Genomic DNA, 15,226 nt, shown 5'->3' on the forward strand with positions numbered 1-15,226 from the left:
TCAACCCCCACTTCTGGAGTTGTCACCTCTTCCTTTTTTGGATTCATCTTCTCAGTTGATTTCTCCTTTCTTTCCCTTTCTTCTCTGTTATTTTTCCATGGGAGTTGTTCCTGCACCTCTTTTAATTTGACACTTGTGCCTTCTATTCTATTTGGTTGCTGTTTCTCTCTGACATCTAGTGTCCTCTCTATGTTTTTGCTTTCTTCTTCTTGGCCTATCTTGGGTTCTACGTCTTCTTCCTCTTCAACACTCTTCTGTTGCTCTTCCTCCTCTTCTTTTACTCTTTTCTGGTGACGCTTAGCCTCAGTGCTGAGCTCTAGACTAGCGGCAGGTGAAAGCATTCGTTTGCTTCCTCCAGGTCCCAGAGAGCCATATTCATCCTCAGACACTGAGGACAGCTCTTTCGAGAGGGACAGAGGGAGAAGGCCATGGATGGATGGAGATGGAACTTTCAGATAGGATCCTTGCAGCTTGTCCCGTTCTGTTTGGGTCATGATGATCATAGCTGTACAAGACGTTGATTCCTGTGAGCGAGTGGAAGCCAGAATCCGGGAGAGTGTGGTATACATGGCACTGGCAAAGGTAGGTCTATGAGTTTGGAGGCGCACTGGCACTACAAGTGATACTACTGGTCTAAGCTGTGCCAGGCATGTGGCAATGACTGGTTGTTGTTGGTGGTATGAGATGGTTTCAAGAGAGTGATGGGTCAGAGATGATGACATGGAGGAAATGGATGGCCTGGTCTCTGTAGAGGACTGAGGAGGAATGTGTGTACCAAGACTTGGTGGAAAAGGAAAGTACAGAGGCTGACTACTTCTAACCCTTGAGGAGCTAGGGAGAGGAACAATGGGTGGGAGATGATGTAATGGTATTCTCAACCGTTCAGGCAAGTGGACTTGTCCTGTGTGGGTCTGTATAGGAGATCCAGAGTATGAATGTAAGAAGCCTCTGTGCATGACTTGGGGGGGCAGAATCTCTGTTTTGGATGTAGTTATGGGGAGTAGTTGTGAAAGTGCACCTCTCTGAAAAATGTGTTGTCCTCTGTGTTGCAAAGGGAACACATCATGAGAGGATGAGGACATTTGAGACTGCATCAACTGCATGGGCTTCCCTGTAGCATCCAGACAGAAGTGGGGACTGACTTCAGTAGGGTAGACATAAGGCATGTTGGGGTGAGAAGGACCAGGCATTGGGCTTTGACTAATGTTACCCACCATCTCCTGCTCTGTTTCACCTAAAGTGGCCTGTTTTACAAGAAGAAACTTTCTCCTCTCTTTCCAGGAGGATGTGGACTGCTGAGAGGAAAGAGATCCGTAATCAAAGGATTTACTTCTTGTCTCTGAGATCTGTTCAGTGTGTTGGGGCCTAGGAGGGGCCTGCTCTGAAGCTGAACGCCTCATCTCCTTGTGGCTTTGGTTGTGTTGGTGAGAAGCAGATGGGACCATCAGCATCTGAGAGCTTTGACTGCCAGAACCCCAGACAGCTGGCTCTGAACGTATTGTGTCCTCAAAGGAAGCAGAGAGGCTTGAGACATTGCTTTCTTGACTAGGGCTGCGAGGAAGAGATGAAGACTCAAAGCTGGACTCCCCAGAAGATTGAGCTGCTTCTGCTAAGCGGAGTCTTTTCTTCTTTGGTGGCAGCTTTTCTGCAGGTAGCTGAGCCAGAGTCTGGCTCCGCTGGGGCCACTGGAACTCCTCTGTCTTCTCAAGTTCCTGCAAAAGAACTACATATTAACAAAGTCTCCTGGGTAAGCAACTATGTACAAAAGTCTTAAAAATTTCAGTCCAATTTCTGTAATTAGTCTAGACTAAGGAGGAAAGTCTTGCATACCTTGGATGAAGATGCTTTCACTGGGGGTGAAACAGATGGCATGTCAGAATCAAGCTCCAAAGTAACAAATATCTCCGGCACTTGGATGTTTGGCTGTCGGATGAGGCGGGATGTGGAGGGAGAGGGTTTTGGCTCAGGTTGTTGTGGCTGCAGATTCTCTCTGAGGTCTGGCTCCTGGCTTTCCATCGATACACTTTCTTGTTTTTCAAAAGAACTAGTGTGTTGGATGACAGAAACACCCTTCCTGTCCTGTTGCTGCTGTTGGCTTGGCTCATTATGTAAAGTAACACCTAGAGGCAATGACCAGACAAAAGCATACAAGGTAGTATCAACTTCAATGGCTCTAGGGTTATTACATTTAAAAAAAATAGCTGCATTCTACACTATTGTTTCATGTAACAGAACCTTTCCTTTATGTTTATTCAAGTTTGAAATAAAGATGTACATGTAAATATTAAAATGTTTGTCCTGTATTTGAATTGTCTATTTAGGTTCAGGCTGAACTGAAACAGATTAAGATGGGTCAAATACAAACCAATGCAATTCTCTGTCTTTAGAGCCAGTACTCTGCATCTTGTAGATTTGTCCAACAGACATGCATAAGACATCATTTTTAAATTAATTTTTCTTCTGTTATCAAGTTTTGTAGGAGCCTCCTAGTGATCACTGCATTAAAACTAAGTCGGTATAAAGCAGGTCACATCTAAAAGATGCAGCACTTTGCTTCTGGAGAACAGAATTACCCAGTAATCCATTACAAGGATGCATAAACAAACCTGAGAGGCCTTGGCTGTGCTCTGGTCTGCTTGGCACTGGAATGAGACCTTCAGAGCTGCTGGATATGGGTACAGTTCCAGGACTGGGGGGATCCTCCTCGAGGCTCTCCTCTTTCCTCCTCTTCCTCACAGCCATGGCCAGTGCTCGGAACTTGGAGTGCATCAGCGGGGGGCGATTCTCTCTGCATGGGCTACGTGCATCAATGTCCTCTTGTTTTGGTCCTGGACATATTCTTCTGTGACCCTCATAGTCCTCACTGTGCTGAAAGCCAACGCCACAAGATCTACATTCACAGATGCTTTGACTCTTTTGTGGATGATGTGGTTGCTTGCCTGAATGAGTTCCTCTGGCTGAGGAAGATGAGGATGCAGGGCTGCTCTCCTCCAGCACTGACTCAGCACCCAGGGGTACCTCTATGGCAGGCTGGCGTCTGAGCATACGTTGCGCACCTCTCATCTCCGCAACCACTGCTTGCTGCTCATCAAATGACTGGCTAAGGCGGTAGCTTCTTGGAGACATGGTGCCCGAAGTGAGGGGCTCTACTTGGCTTGTAGTTGATGGTAATGAGTGGCTTCTAAGAAGAGGCACTGCTGAAAGTTCCTGTGTACTCAATGGATCTGCCTCAGAGTTTTGGGGGTGCTTCAAACCGCTGGGACCAGCAGCTTCTATTTTAGGGTCAAATGTGTAGGGATCTTTTGGGATGATAAATTTGGGTGACTCCATACTACTTTTCCTGGAGATGGAGGAGCGTCTAGGCTTTACACTGTCAATCTCACTGGTGTCTACTACTGCTTCATTAATAGTAATGAGCTTGGTAATGTGTTCAATAACTTGAGTTTTGGGTACAGCAAAGGGAATGCTTTTGTCCTCGCTTCCTGATGATGAGGAATGTGAAGTAGGAAGCTGGTGCTGGTGAGGACTGCGTTGCTGTCCTCCAAGTCTTCCATACTTCCCTAAAATAATTTCTGCATAGGTTTTGGCACTGGAACTTGGAGGGCTGACTTGGGACAGGTCAGTACTGCCCGATCCAGAAAAGTAGCCAGACTCTGTGCTGCCCTTACTACCTGGGCCTAACGATGAAGATGATGTGGAGAGGGAAGAGGAGGGAGGGTCATCCGGTGAAGCCATGGGGCCCCGTTTCCTAAGTCTCAATGCCAGTCTTTGCTTGACAGCCTGAGAATCCTCAGGCCTTTGGCTCTCCTCAGAGCCTCCAAGCCGCTCTTTAGCCCCTTTCCTCTGCTGTCGAAGCATTGCTTTAGAAGATTTTCTGCGCTGGCCAGTCTCATCTTCGGATTCAGTGCTTTCTCCCTCTGTGTGCTCTTCAGGGTCTTCTCCAATACTGCTACCCTCTGGACCACTCAAACTGGGCTCATCTCGGCTGGAGGCCAGACCTACTTTAATGCGATGGGCATGGGACTTGCGGTGCTTGTACAAATTGCTCTTGGTCTTGAAAGAAAAGCCACACGGAGCACAAGGATAGGGTCTTTCTCCTGTGTGGGAGCGAATATGTTTCTCAAGAACACTTGGCTTGGCACATGGACGACCACAATATGAACAAACATATTTCCCTGGCTTTTGAGGTTTCTTCTCCCCTTTTTTGGGAGAGCTGACACCTTCTGGAGCCTCGTGACTGGAGTGAGATGGTCCCCTGTGACTATGCTCACCCTGGGTGGAGGACATAGTGGTGAGGGATGAGGATGAGGAGGAAGTTGCAGAAAAAAAACTGGCTCCGGAGGTACCAGGGGTTTCTGAATGCTGCCATGCTGCTGCTTGCTGCTGCTGTAACCGAAGCAGGTCGGTACGTTTGGGTTGACGATTTTGTAAGCGCCCCAAAGCTCTATGTACAGGACGAGGATTAGGAGGCTGCTGGGGTTGCTGAGGTGGACAAGACCCTAATGAAGACTCAGCTGTTGCATGCTGCGACTCTTGCCTTCCAGAGCGCTCCCCATTGGCCGGACGGCTGGGCTCAGCCTCCATAGAGTGGGGAGGAGACCTCACAGACACGTAACAAAGGGCTCTGTGAGCCTCATTGGTTTAATCGCATGGCAAAATAAGGTCAGAGGCTATGGAACATCGAGAAATTGAACTGTAAATCAAAAATGAGGACTGCTTTCAGAGTGGGCAGACAGTTAATCCAAAGTTCTGAATGAGACATCATTAAAAGGTGCCCTGGAGCTGCGTTGATGCAGGTAAACATGAAAGCTCTCTCTGTGCAAAGCAGCTAAACTTCTCTCCAGCCACAGCCATTCCAGCAGTCCTCCTAGGGTGATGCCCACATCTTCTTTGTTGATTGTTGAGAATGGCAGCTGCTCAACTTCTGGGTGGATCTACAGAAATTAAAAAATGAAGAAAAAATTTGTCACAAAAGAGGACATATATTAATGATGTGTATTTTTTAGATGTACTGACATCAATACCTTAGTCTTACTAATCTTATCTGTAGTTCTAACTTGGATTCCCAGTTGCCCAGGTTAGAAGCGTTATACCAAACCTCTAACCCATTGACCAATGGAGACCAATGGAAAACAATTTTTTTTCGAGAGCATTGTATGAGTATCATTTATTCAAAATTACAATTTGTAAAACAGCATCAGGAAGTGCGATTTAGTTTGATAGTGCAAAAGCAATCCTAAACCAATCAAGTTAGTATTTATGTTCAGTAGTATTTCAAAACGTCATAGTGATCTGGACAAATGTACACGACAACATGGCATATAAATATTTCTGAATCTTCATAGAAGTTACGGAAAACCTTATTACAAAACAATCTAATTTTGAACTGTTGCTTGCAAAAGGTATTTTAAGTTCATGGTATCACATCTGACCAAAGAGCAGTCATCACAGCAGGGGTCAGAGAAGCCTGAGGTCCACCAGGCAGCATCCACAGCATGGCCACTTACAGTCATACAGCCAAGGCCCCAGTATGAGAGCAAGAAGTCAAAACAAACGTTGCAGATTCTACCTATGCTTATCTGATCTGGCAGCAAAGCAGAGAGAGGCGAATGGTATAGATGGTATAGGCTTAAAACCGCTGTGTTTCAGTGACAGCTCCCTCCCCACCCTTACTGCCACCAGACTATGTCAGGATCCCGGGAAAACCTTTTATCAAGATGGATCTATTGTAATATTTTCCACTTAGACACTACTAGAAAGCTGTGTTTATGAGGAGCTAACAATAGCTGATCACAGAGACTCAGAGATGAGGCTGGAGTGAAATCTTATTCTTTATCAAGATCTATGTTCTGTAATATTTCCCCCTCCAATTGCTACAACGGCGGTACTCAGGCTCAACTCAAGACACAGGATTCTTGTACTGCGGCCAGTAAAAGCACACTGGGGGGAACGGACAGAGCCAATCATAACATTTTCAGTTAGCAGCCATGCTTGACTGCTGACAGACTCTCAGTACAGGCTCATCCAGAGTATCATTCACTATCCATGACATTGACACCGTCCTCAACTCCCTAACCCTGTCACACTCTGGAGATGAGCGCTCGGAAACACACCCTATGTGTTCTCTTCATAGCTGCATATCTCTGCAGCGAGGGAAGAGGCAGACAGAGCAAACGCAGAGAAAAATCTGCACAAATTTGTTGGAATAATATTAGAGAGAAGCAGGTGATGGAGGAAAAGAAACAGAGGTGGGAAGTGATGAGACAGTGGCTAAATAATCAGACCCAAGAGATGACTGCGGCTTACGGTGCCAGCGCTGTCAGTGCGGTAATGACAGCTTTTTTTTTAATGACAAAAACACAGCAGAGTCTGCCTTCATTAAGGATGGTGAAAGAAAAAAAAAGGAAAGGGAAAAGAATCACCTTTCCTTTTGGCAACAACTTGACAGATTCTTGCCTCGGTCTCCACGTTTTCCCACATTTCAGATGAGGGCCAATCATCTGTCCAGCTTGTGTTTCTTTAAAGTAGAGAAGTCTTTCATTACAGCGGATTTCCAGCAACAACACTGGGCCATTACGCAGCACAACAAACCGAAACACCATTAAATTTCACTTCTGTTTTCTTTTTTTTTCCCTCCGCCACAGTTTGATGGCTGCTGCAGCTGTTTCTATCCTGGGATGTTTGAACCTGCAGGGACACGTTATTCTGCTGGACTACAAGAACTGCATCAGGAAGACATTGACGTAAAACAAAATAATATCTAAAAGGGGATTTTTAAGTATACACCACAAATTAGCAAAAACAGCAGATAAACATTAGCAAAATGAGCAAACTGGGAATTGGGCAGTGTTTCGTATTTAGAAAAGGAAACAGATTATTGCACATCAGTCCTGAATAGTTGATTCAGGAGCACTGATGCATCTAAATGGAAAATGCTTTAAAGAAATTGTGGAGGGCTGTGCCTAAAGCGTCTGTCACCGACCAGATGCGACTGGTGTGGGCTGTTTAACAGAACGTAAGGGTGTGTTTTCCAGTTCTGGCTAGAACATAATCAGTGGTGCCTCTTATACTGCCCCTTCTCTCTGCAGCTATTCTCCTAAACAGTAAACATCACCACAAAAAAATATGCCTGTTTTCTATAAGTGACAGAAGAAGAAACTATAGGAAATACACTGAATAAACACAGATTGACTATACAAGATGTAGTTCAAGTAGATTTTAAAGCCCATGTAGCATTTTCCCAAACAATATTCTTCCTGTAGTTGCAGTCAACCAAACATATGCTGCTTTCAGCCTCCACCGTGTTCACTCTTCCTTTCAAGCCACTGCAAATCAATTGGTTGGAACAAATTCATCCTTCAGACAAATGTTTGACAGAATATAGAAATTGTAACTAGACTGATTTCAGTGCATTAACATAGTTGAACCTAATCGCTGCAGCACACACTCACAGATAACCTACATCAAAATGTGTCTAGGGAGATGATAATTTGATATATTGTGGTATATTTTTTGGAGGGCTTGCCAGCATTGTTCAGACCTCACACAAAGAAAAGGAAAAGTGTTGGTAGAGAAACCAAGTGGGTGAAAATGAGGGAGAAAAAAAAATTATGGTCCGGATATAAATAGAAGAGAGAAGGCAAAGAGGATAACACACATTCGTTCTTGACATCCTCCGTAACAAATGTCTCAGTTCACATAGTTGTTATCAGAGGTTAGGTTTAATAATCTCAGGACTGGCTGTTGATGCAGCCCTTAAACAGGGCAATTAGAAGATTTTTAAGAAGGTTTGGGAAGAGCACTGCTTTCATTATTCATCGCAGTCTAGAGTGTGAGGTCGGCGTGAGGAAGCACAGTCAGAGCTGTGCCAGGAGGATGAGCGAAAGGAATGCCAGAGACAGCCTACTTTCAGACAAAGCACACACACACACACACACACACACACACACACACACACACACACACACACACACACACACACACACACACACACACACACACACACACACACACACTGTAGAGCAGAGGTGCAACCGGAACGAAATGCACAGAATCTTCCTCAGTAAACCTGATCAGACGATGCCCTGAGGTGACTTACCCTGATTTCAGTCAGGGGGTTTCCTTTCTCACAGATCTCATTCCACAGAGAAGACATCCTAACAATGGTCCCTGTTACGCACAACAACACCACAACGCGCCGTCTTCAATGATTCGTTTATGGTTAAAAATGAAATTAGAACGTGACACACAAGCCTTCTGTTACTGGTGCGGGTGGGGAAAGGGCGTTCCCGCTTCTATTTTTAGGCCAAGGTGTGAGGGGGGGAAAATAATCCAGCTGCTCCACAGATTTAAATCTATTTCATGGTAATTGAGAGTTACAGTGTCGAAGCTTGTTAAGCGATCTGTTGTGCAAACTAGTTTCCGGTCTCTCCGCCCGAAAGGCGACTAATGACTCGTCGGCAGAGACGGGAAGACGGAGCGAAAGGAGGAACGTGCGCAGGGTGAGCATGCATGCGCAAAGCTCTGTCTGCAGAAACGGGCTGTGATGCAGTCACCCAAGGGAGCCCCTGACACACGGAGGAGCTCACACTTCATTTCCCTTCTACACGTGTGTCATCGTGCACGTCAAACGCTGTCTCCCGCCATCATGTTTACTGGATCCAGCGAGTCTCCTCGCCCATCTCTAACTGTGAAATCCCACAAAGCATTGAGCCCTGCTCAGGCCCCCAGATTAGCATTTACAGCAGTTTTACAATTAAATTTGTTAAATGTTTTTGTTAAGCTGTTTGACACAGACTTAATTTGGAGCTGGTTCAGACTGAGATTAGCAGGTCAGACCTCAAAGAAAACTGAAAAGGGTCAGGAGAAGCCAGATTGGCACATCCCTCATTTAACTGTATAGCTTAAAACTTATAACTTACCAACAGTTCTTCCCATTTGATTTTATATACACAACATTAAATTGTCTTAATAATGCGTTCATGGAGCAGGCACTTCACAATAAAAGTAGAAATTGACCGATCAAGATTTTTCAGATAAATACTGCTTTCTGGTTTCCTTTGTTGACTTCCTTTCTTACTCAGATTTTTTTTTCTTTCTAAATACTAAAACACAGGAAGGGGAAAGTCTGTTGCAGGCTGGTTGACAGGTGAAGTAGTTTTGAATCCAAAATTAAATGGAAGACTTACAAGAGTAATCCTACTTATGCATCAAAGCATATTTCCCCAACCCCTGCCTGATTTTTATTACATGCAAAAATTGCATCAAACAGACATGCAGTTGAGTGAAGTGTTTATAGTCAGGGAAATGGTTAGTGTTCTTGGTTTCGATGGATTTCTTTATTAGGGTACATAAAAAAAAATATATTTTTTTTTCATTATTTGATAGAATAAAATATCCAATCAAGAGGAAGATTGAAGAGGTGGGCCTATAGTTGCATATTTAATTTAAAGGTTTGATCAATAAATTTGAAACTAAAACATTTTTGTATTTTTTTAATAAATCAGCAAAATAAACAAGCTGCACAAACACTCTGCTTCTCTTCCTCTCCTACTGGCAGTAGCCTGCTGCAAGTTCCCATGGAAACCATTCCTACTCTGAAGCAACGGGCAGATGGAGAGGGAGCTGGAGGTCTAAATTTATCTCCCAGCATCCTCTCTGACTACAGACGCACACTGGCAGCAGGAAGTAAGGTGGGGAACCGCTTTGCCTCGGCATGCGACGGCAAGCTGGCATGACCCCTGGACTTTGGCCTCTCCCTCTGAGCAACAGCAGAACCACAGTGCCAAGTAAGCAGTTCGGTGCTCAATACTGTACAGGTTGCTCTGCAGCTTTCCCAAGCTGAAAGGCAGTCAGAAAGTTAGCTCACACCCACTGTGCACAGAGCTCTCGGTCAAATCCAGACACTGAAATCCGAACGGTTCCACAGAAACAAAACCAGGCCAGAAAACCCCAAACACCAAGACTCACATCCACCCAGGGTTATCACTTCGTCTGACAAACCCCACATACCAGAGCCCTCGCTCACAGCCGCTCGGCTCGAGCCTGGGATCGCGCTGTGTTTGCTGTGCCTCTGAGGCCAGAGGACATAGAGAGGGATTTCGCAGAGCTCCGATAAGACTGGCACCTCTCACCGTCACCGGGCTCGCTCTGACTAATAACACAACACTGTGCAGTTTCAGGTACAGGTCTCATTGAGGAAGGAGCGGAACATGGGTGAAAACATGAGGGGCTCTCCATCGCCTCTTTGTTGACATGCACACAAAATTAAGTGGTAGGTTCTCCGTCCTCTTATTTGCAGATGCGGTTGCCTTAAAACATAATTGATAAAAGTTGCAAAAAAATGTTAAATGACAAAAATTAAAGCGCCATCTTTCAAACACTAAATGTCTCTGGACATCTTTTTAACTATGTATTACTGACAGTATTAAAAGTCAGACTTGGTTAGTCCATTTGCTGAACCCCAGTGACCCTGGATCCACACACAGACATCAGCACACGTCTTTTGGTTGACATCTCTTCACCTTCCTCTTCCCAACCCCCATCAATGTTGTATTCTCAATCAATATTAAAGCAAAACTTTGCCCCGTGGATTAAAACCATTAGGGAAACATGCAAATCAATCGCACATGCATAGTTCTGGAACTTTCCCTAAAATTACAGCAGGCTATAAATCTGCACCCATGCCCAGCAGAAACCGTAACCTGGCGACTCCTTTCTGAAAAGCTGCACTGAGATCACTGTTGGAATTCTGAATTACCCTAATTAACTTTTGCATGAACCTACAAATTTCTACTCACCTTTTTTTTTTTTTTCTTCTGGAAAATGTGAGCAGTTGCAGCTTCAAGATGGATTATGCAAATATGGAAAAAAAAATACTAGAATGAGAAGGGGTGAGGAGTGAGACAGAGTTTAGATTACCTGACAGAGCAGACCGGTCTTCCCCCTCAGAGACGCTTCACAGGCACTGTGAGACAAGCAGGGAGAGCCAGAGAGTGCGAGCGGATATGACTGCTTGAGTGGGTGTGTTGCTCAGAGAGGAGAGAGAGGCAAAAAAAAAACGAAAAGAAAGAAGTGATGGAGAAAGACGGGGAGAGGAAGACACTGAATGAATATTTCTACTGTATAAATATGCAGGGAGGAGGAAGATGTCTCAGCAAGAAGAAGCAGCTTCGTGTGAGAGTGCTGAGGAAAAAAAACAAAAAAACAAAACAAATCCCCTCATTTCTAAATGACTGCAGTACTATTATCATTTGCCATTAGCACTCATACGGGGCAGGATCGTCTACAAACACATTTCACAGCTGTGGAATCCTGCTGCTGACAGACAAGACGAATAAACAGGTTTTTGCACGGGGGTTTTCCCCTGCAACACACAGACGAGGAAGGCGCTTCCTTGCGAGTCATCATCATCATCGCCTCCTTCTCAGTAAACCCGCCCTGCTCTGTGGCAGTGAAACGAAAGAAAAACTCTGAAGCCCCCTTCCAAAGTGACAAAACATTCATAATGCATGAAAAAAAAAAGAAAGAAAGAAAAAAACAAGGCTCCCAGCCTCATCCTGCGCGCCGCATCTGTAAATGAATTCCAGAGCGGGATCGGTTCAGACGATTACACAGGAGCCCCGGACCGCCCGGGGCCACGCCGGGCCACGCCGGGCCGGGCCTACCAGCTCTGCGTCGCCACGCAAAGCGAGCGGGGAGGGCGAGGGAAACAGAAAGAGAAAGAGAGCGAGAATTGAGAATGAGCGGAGGTCCTGCTGTTCCATAGAGATTTGCCTCACTGGCAGAGAGCGCAGGAAGTGTGAGTCACACGTTCTAAAATAAACACGCTCAGCACAGCAGTGTCGAGCCGGCACTCGGAATGAGCGGATGGCTGGGCCGCTGATCAGAAGGCAGGCAGAGGGGAGCGTGAATCCATGCAGGCCGGCAACACGTGGCGGCCGGGTGGGACTCGCAGCCAGGAGACGGGGATGAGTCAGGAGGAGGCGATGATCCTCTCCTGCTCTAATTGTGTCTTTTTTCATGCTCGTCCGCTCCCCTTGTTTCCATCCCCTTTCAAACGCCCCATTTTCGTGCTTCCGTCACCCCTTCCCCGAGTGATTCTTGCATTAACCACATGTGCGTCTTCCTTTCTTACATCTGTGCTTTGTGTTCCCCTCTGCTTCATTTTGCCACAGTCAATAGGAGTGTTGTCGAGAACTTGGTGATTACCCCCGGCTCAGTGCAGCTGTCGGCTGTAGATGGGGTTGTGCCGGCCTGATGCTACCGGCTTTGCAGGCCCAGGCGCTGCATTGTGTCTGCCTGAATGTGCTCATTGTCACCCTTTACAGCACACACCTTCCATGCTGTACTTCCCTGTCAGGGACCTTCATCCATCCGTCATCCCTTTGTCCACTGTTCCTCAGACCGAGGGTTTCTGTCGGGAAGATGTTGGGAGGTGGAGGAGGGGGAACAGAACTGCCACTGTGGCGCTGATTGACAGGGAAGTTGCTCAGCACAGAGGTTAAGAATGCTGAGACCAAGCCTGGACATCTAATATCGATGCGAGTTGCCCAAAACCGCGACAACAACCGGAAATGGTACCGTATCGGTTATTGAACCGATACCAACGTGGCTCTTCGATCTCATATCAAGATTATATTGAAGTTGATTTAACCTGGAACATTTCAGTCTGTCAGCGTTTCACATAAAACACATATAGACAAATGTTTTATGACTGGGTGGTAATGATTTCGTCCTTTCACCGTGTGTTTGGAGTTTTAGTCAACCCAACATTTTTGGGTAGAAAATATTTACATTTTGCACAAGATTTTTAGTAATAACTGGAGCAAATTCATATCCACCAGTTGAATGCTTCATATCACTTTGATTTAATTTCATTTGTCTTCTGTACATAGTTTGTTGTAAGGAAATGTGATTCCAAAGATTTAGTTTTGATCATTGATCATCTCTGATGCAATGCTGGTCTGTGCGACACTTTTGAATTACACTATAAAGGTTTGTGTCTTGCACAAATATTTTATAGCCTCACCTTTTTAAAATCAAAAACAAATATTTTATTGAGCTGTTTGGTGCAACTCTTTTTCAGTGTCATACCTTTACTCATTCACGACCATCAAATCATGGCAGAAAAGAGAGTTACAGAGGAGCAATCTGCATGCACTGACTTTTTAGACCCCTTTTAACAGATACTTTAGTAATTAAAAAGTAGTCATAAAAAGTCTTTAATCTCATCAACAGATTTAGCAGCTCTGTAACACTATTTTGTTATAATCTAAAAGGGTCATTCTCGCAAATGCCATGTTTAATTCAAAAATATTAATTTCACAGGGACAGTAAATGCTATTACTATTTTAAAATATGAATATTATGGGCACAAACAGATGTTGTTGTTTTTTTAGCAGATTATACATGTGTGGGTTTCTTTCATATTCACTAAAAGCTGCAAACAAAAATAAATGTCTAAAAAAGACGTTCCAGACAGAAAAGCTTCAGCAGATGTTCAAATTCTGATATCGGACTTGGATATCTCCTGGAGCGCTGCATCTTTAACAGGGGAAGTGATGTTCAAAAACACAAGAGCAGCGATTGTGAAGGTGTGAAAGTACTGAGCATATTATTCTTTAAGCGTACAGCAGTTCAGACTTACAGTATATGCAAAGCTGTTCGCGTTTACAGTAAATGGAAACAAGGACTCCCCTGTGACACAGTCGCATGAGGAAATTTCATTACTTCTCCACACGTGATAATGTAGGTAGAAGCAACACCTAAAATGCAAACATCATGCTTTATAAGAAACTTTGTGCTGTTCTGGAGCAGCCGCAGACTATAATTTGAACCAAATGAGTGGTTTACGCATTTACAGACAACCGTGCACATGACATATTTTTGGACTTTCACCCTGTAAATTGCAGACACTGGCAGTGAAGTGGGAAAATATGTCAGCGTTCAGAAAGAACTCTCTTTCTCCCGAGGCTGGATTATTTCAGACGTGTGGTTTTCCAATAAACTGACCCATTCTCTTCATAAGACTGTGGTGTGGTGATAGAAACGAGATCCATTTAAAGAGGGACCCTACCCAGAGCGTACGAGGCTCGGCAGTACTATACCTGTTTGTATTTACTGTAAAAGGAAACAAAAAACAAAAACAACCCTAAAAATAAGAAAACTCTAAACTTGGAGAGAAGCAGCTGATAACCATTTGGGAACAGGATGTTAGACCCCCAAGTCCGCTCTCTCCTCAAGGAAATGTACATTTACTCCATCATCTGTCTTGTTTCTCTCCCAACAAAAATCATTAAGGCATATTTTACAGACTTTAATCTCTAATTGAGGCATTTCACAAACAGTTGTGCAATTCTGCAGCTGTCGGTTTTTATTGTTCCAAAGCAGCTCTGAAATAGTGAAAGATGTGATCATTGCATCTCGGTTTGCTTCAAGTTGGTTACTGGGAGTTTGGTAATAACAGAGGAAAATTTAGAGAAGTTAGTAAAAAAAATCACTTAGACTTATTTACTAAGTTTAGCACAATGCGATTTACAGCAAACTGCACATTTTTGAAGTTCTGATTATATTCCGAAGAAAAGAACCTGTTGTTTTCCATCAGTCTCTTCTCACTAACTAATTTGACTTTATGCTTTAGACAGTTGTCTATTTGGAAAAACTATTTGAGTCCAAGCTTTAACATTAAACATAACATTCTGCGATGTTTCTAATGGCTTCTTCCTCTCTGTTCCTCTGTCAAACCCATGTTGACAGAGGACTTGTTTTAGTGTTAATAATGACACACTTTTACCTTTTTCAGCCAATATCTCCACAGGGTCTTTAGGTTTTCTTCCAGGTTCACAGAACTGTCTCCTTCATGAAAAGCTTAGCAGCTGGACACTCCAATGCCCTTTATACTAAAACAATATTGGAGGTATTCTTGTTATATATTCAACATTTAAAAATTGCACGTCTAAATGGAGAATTTCGGAGGGTCAACCCTGAACTTTAAAGAGGCAGAATTAAAGAATGAAGGAAAAGTTCAAACAGAGATTCCTGTCAGAGACACCTGATCCCCTTTTGGACGGTTCGATACTTAGCACGAGTGGAATGCAAACTAAATAAAAGAGTGACAAAGCACTGTGGGGGTGGCGGGGTTGCAGACAACTATAGAAAGAAGAACTGACATTTTCACTTTTTCAGAAGATGTCCTCCTTGTGCTCACTGGTTTCACTGATGCGTG

At 44.3% G+C, this 15,226-nt stretch overlaps 1 protein-coding gene across 1 annotated transcript in view; it reads right to left on the reverse strand.

Annotated features, from left to right (window-relative positions):
* The window catches only part of LOC129367466 (transcription factor HIVEP3), a 46,678-nt gene that overhangs the window by 13,417 nt on the left and 18,035 nt on the right, over positions 1-15,226 (reverse strand). Inside the window, 3 exon segments of the mRNA XM_055041901.1 lie at positions 3-1,712; positions 1,831-2,120; positions 2,607-4,934. Coding sequence (XP_054897876.1) covers positions 3-1,712; positions 1,831-2,120; positions 2,607-4,584 — 3,978 coding nt within the window. The 5' untranslated portion in view covers positions 4,585-4,934.

The sequence above is a fragment of the Poeciliopsis prolifica genome, unplaced genomic scaffold (genome assembly GCF_027474105.1).
Source record: "Poeciliopsis prolifica strain line A6 unplaced genomic scaffold, Auburn_PproV2 SCAFFOLD017, whole genome shotgun sequence".
NCBI lineage: Eukaryota > Metazoa > Chordata > Actinopteri > Cyprinodontiformes > Poeciliidae > Poeciliopsis > Poeciliopsis prolifica.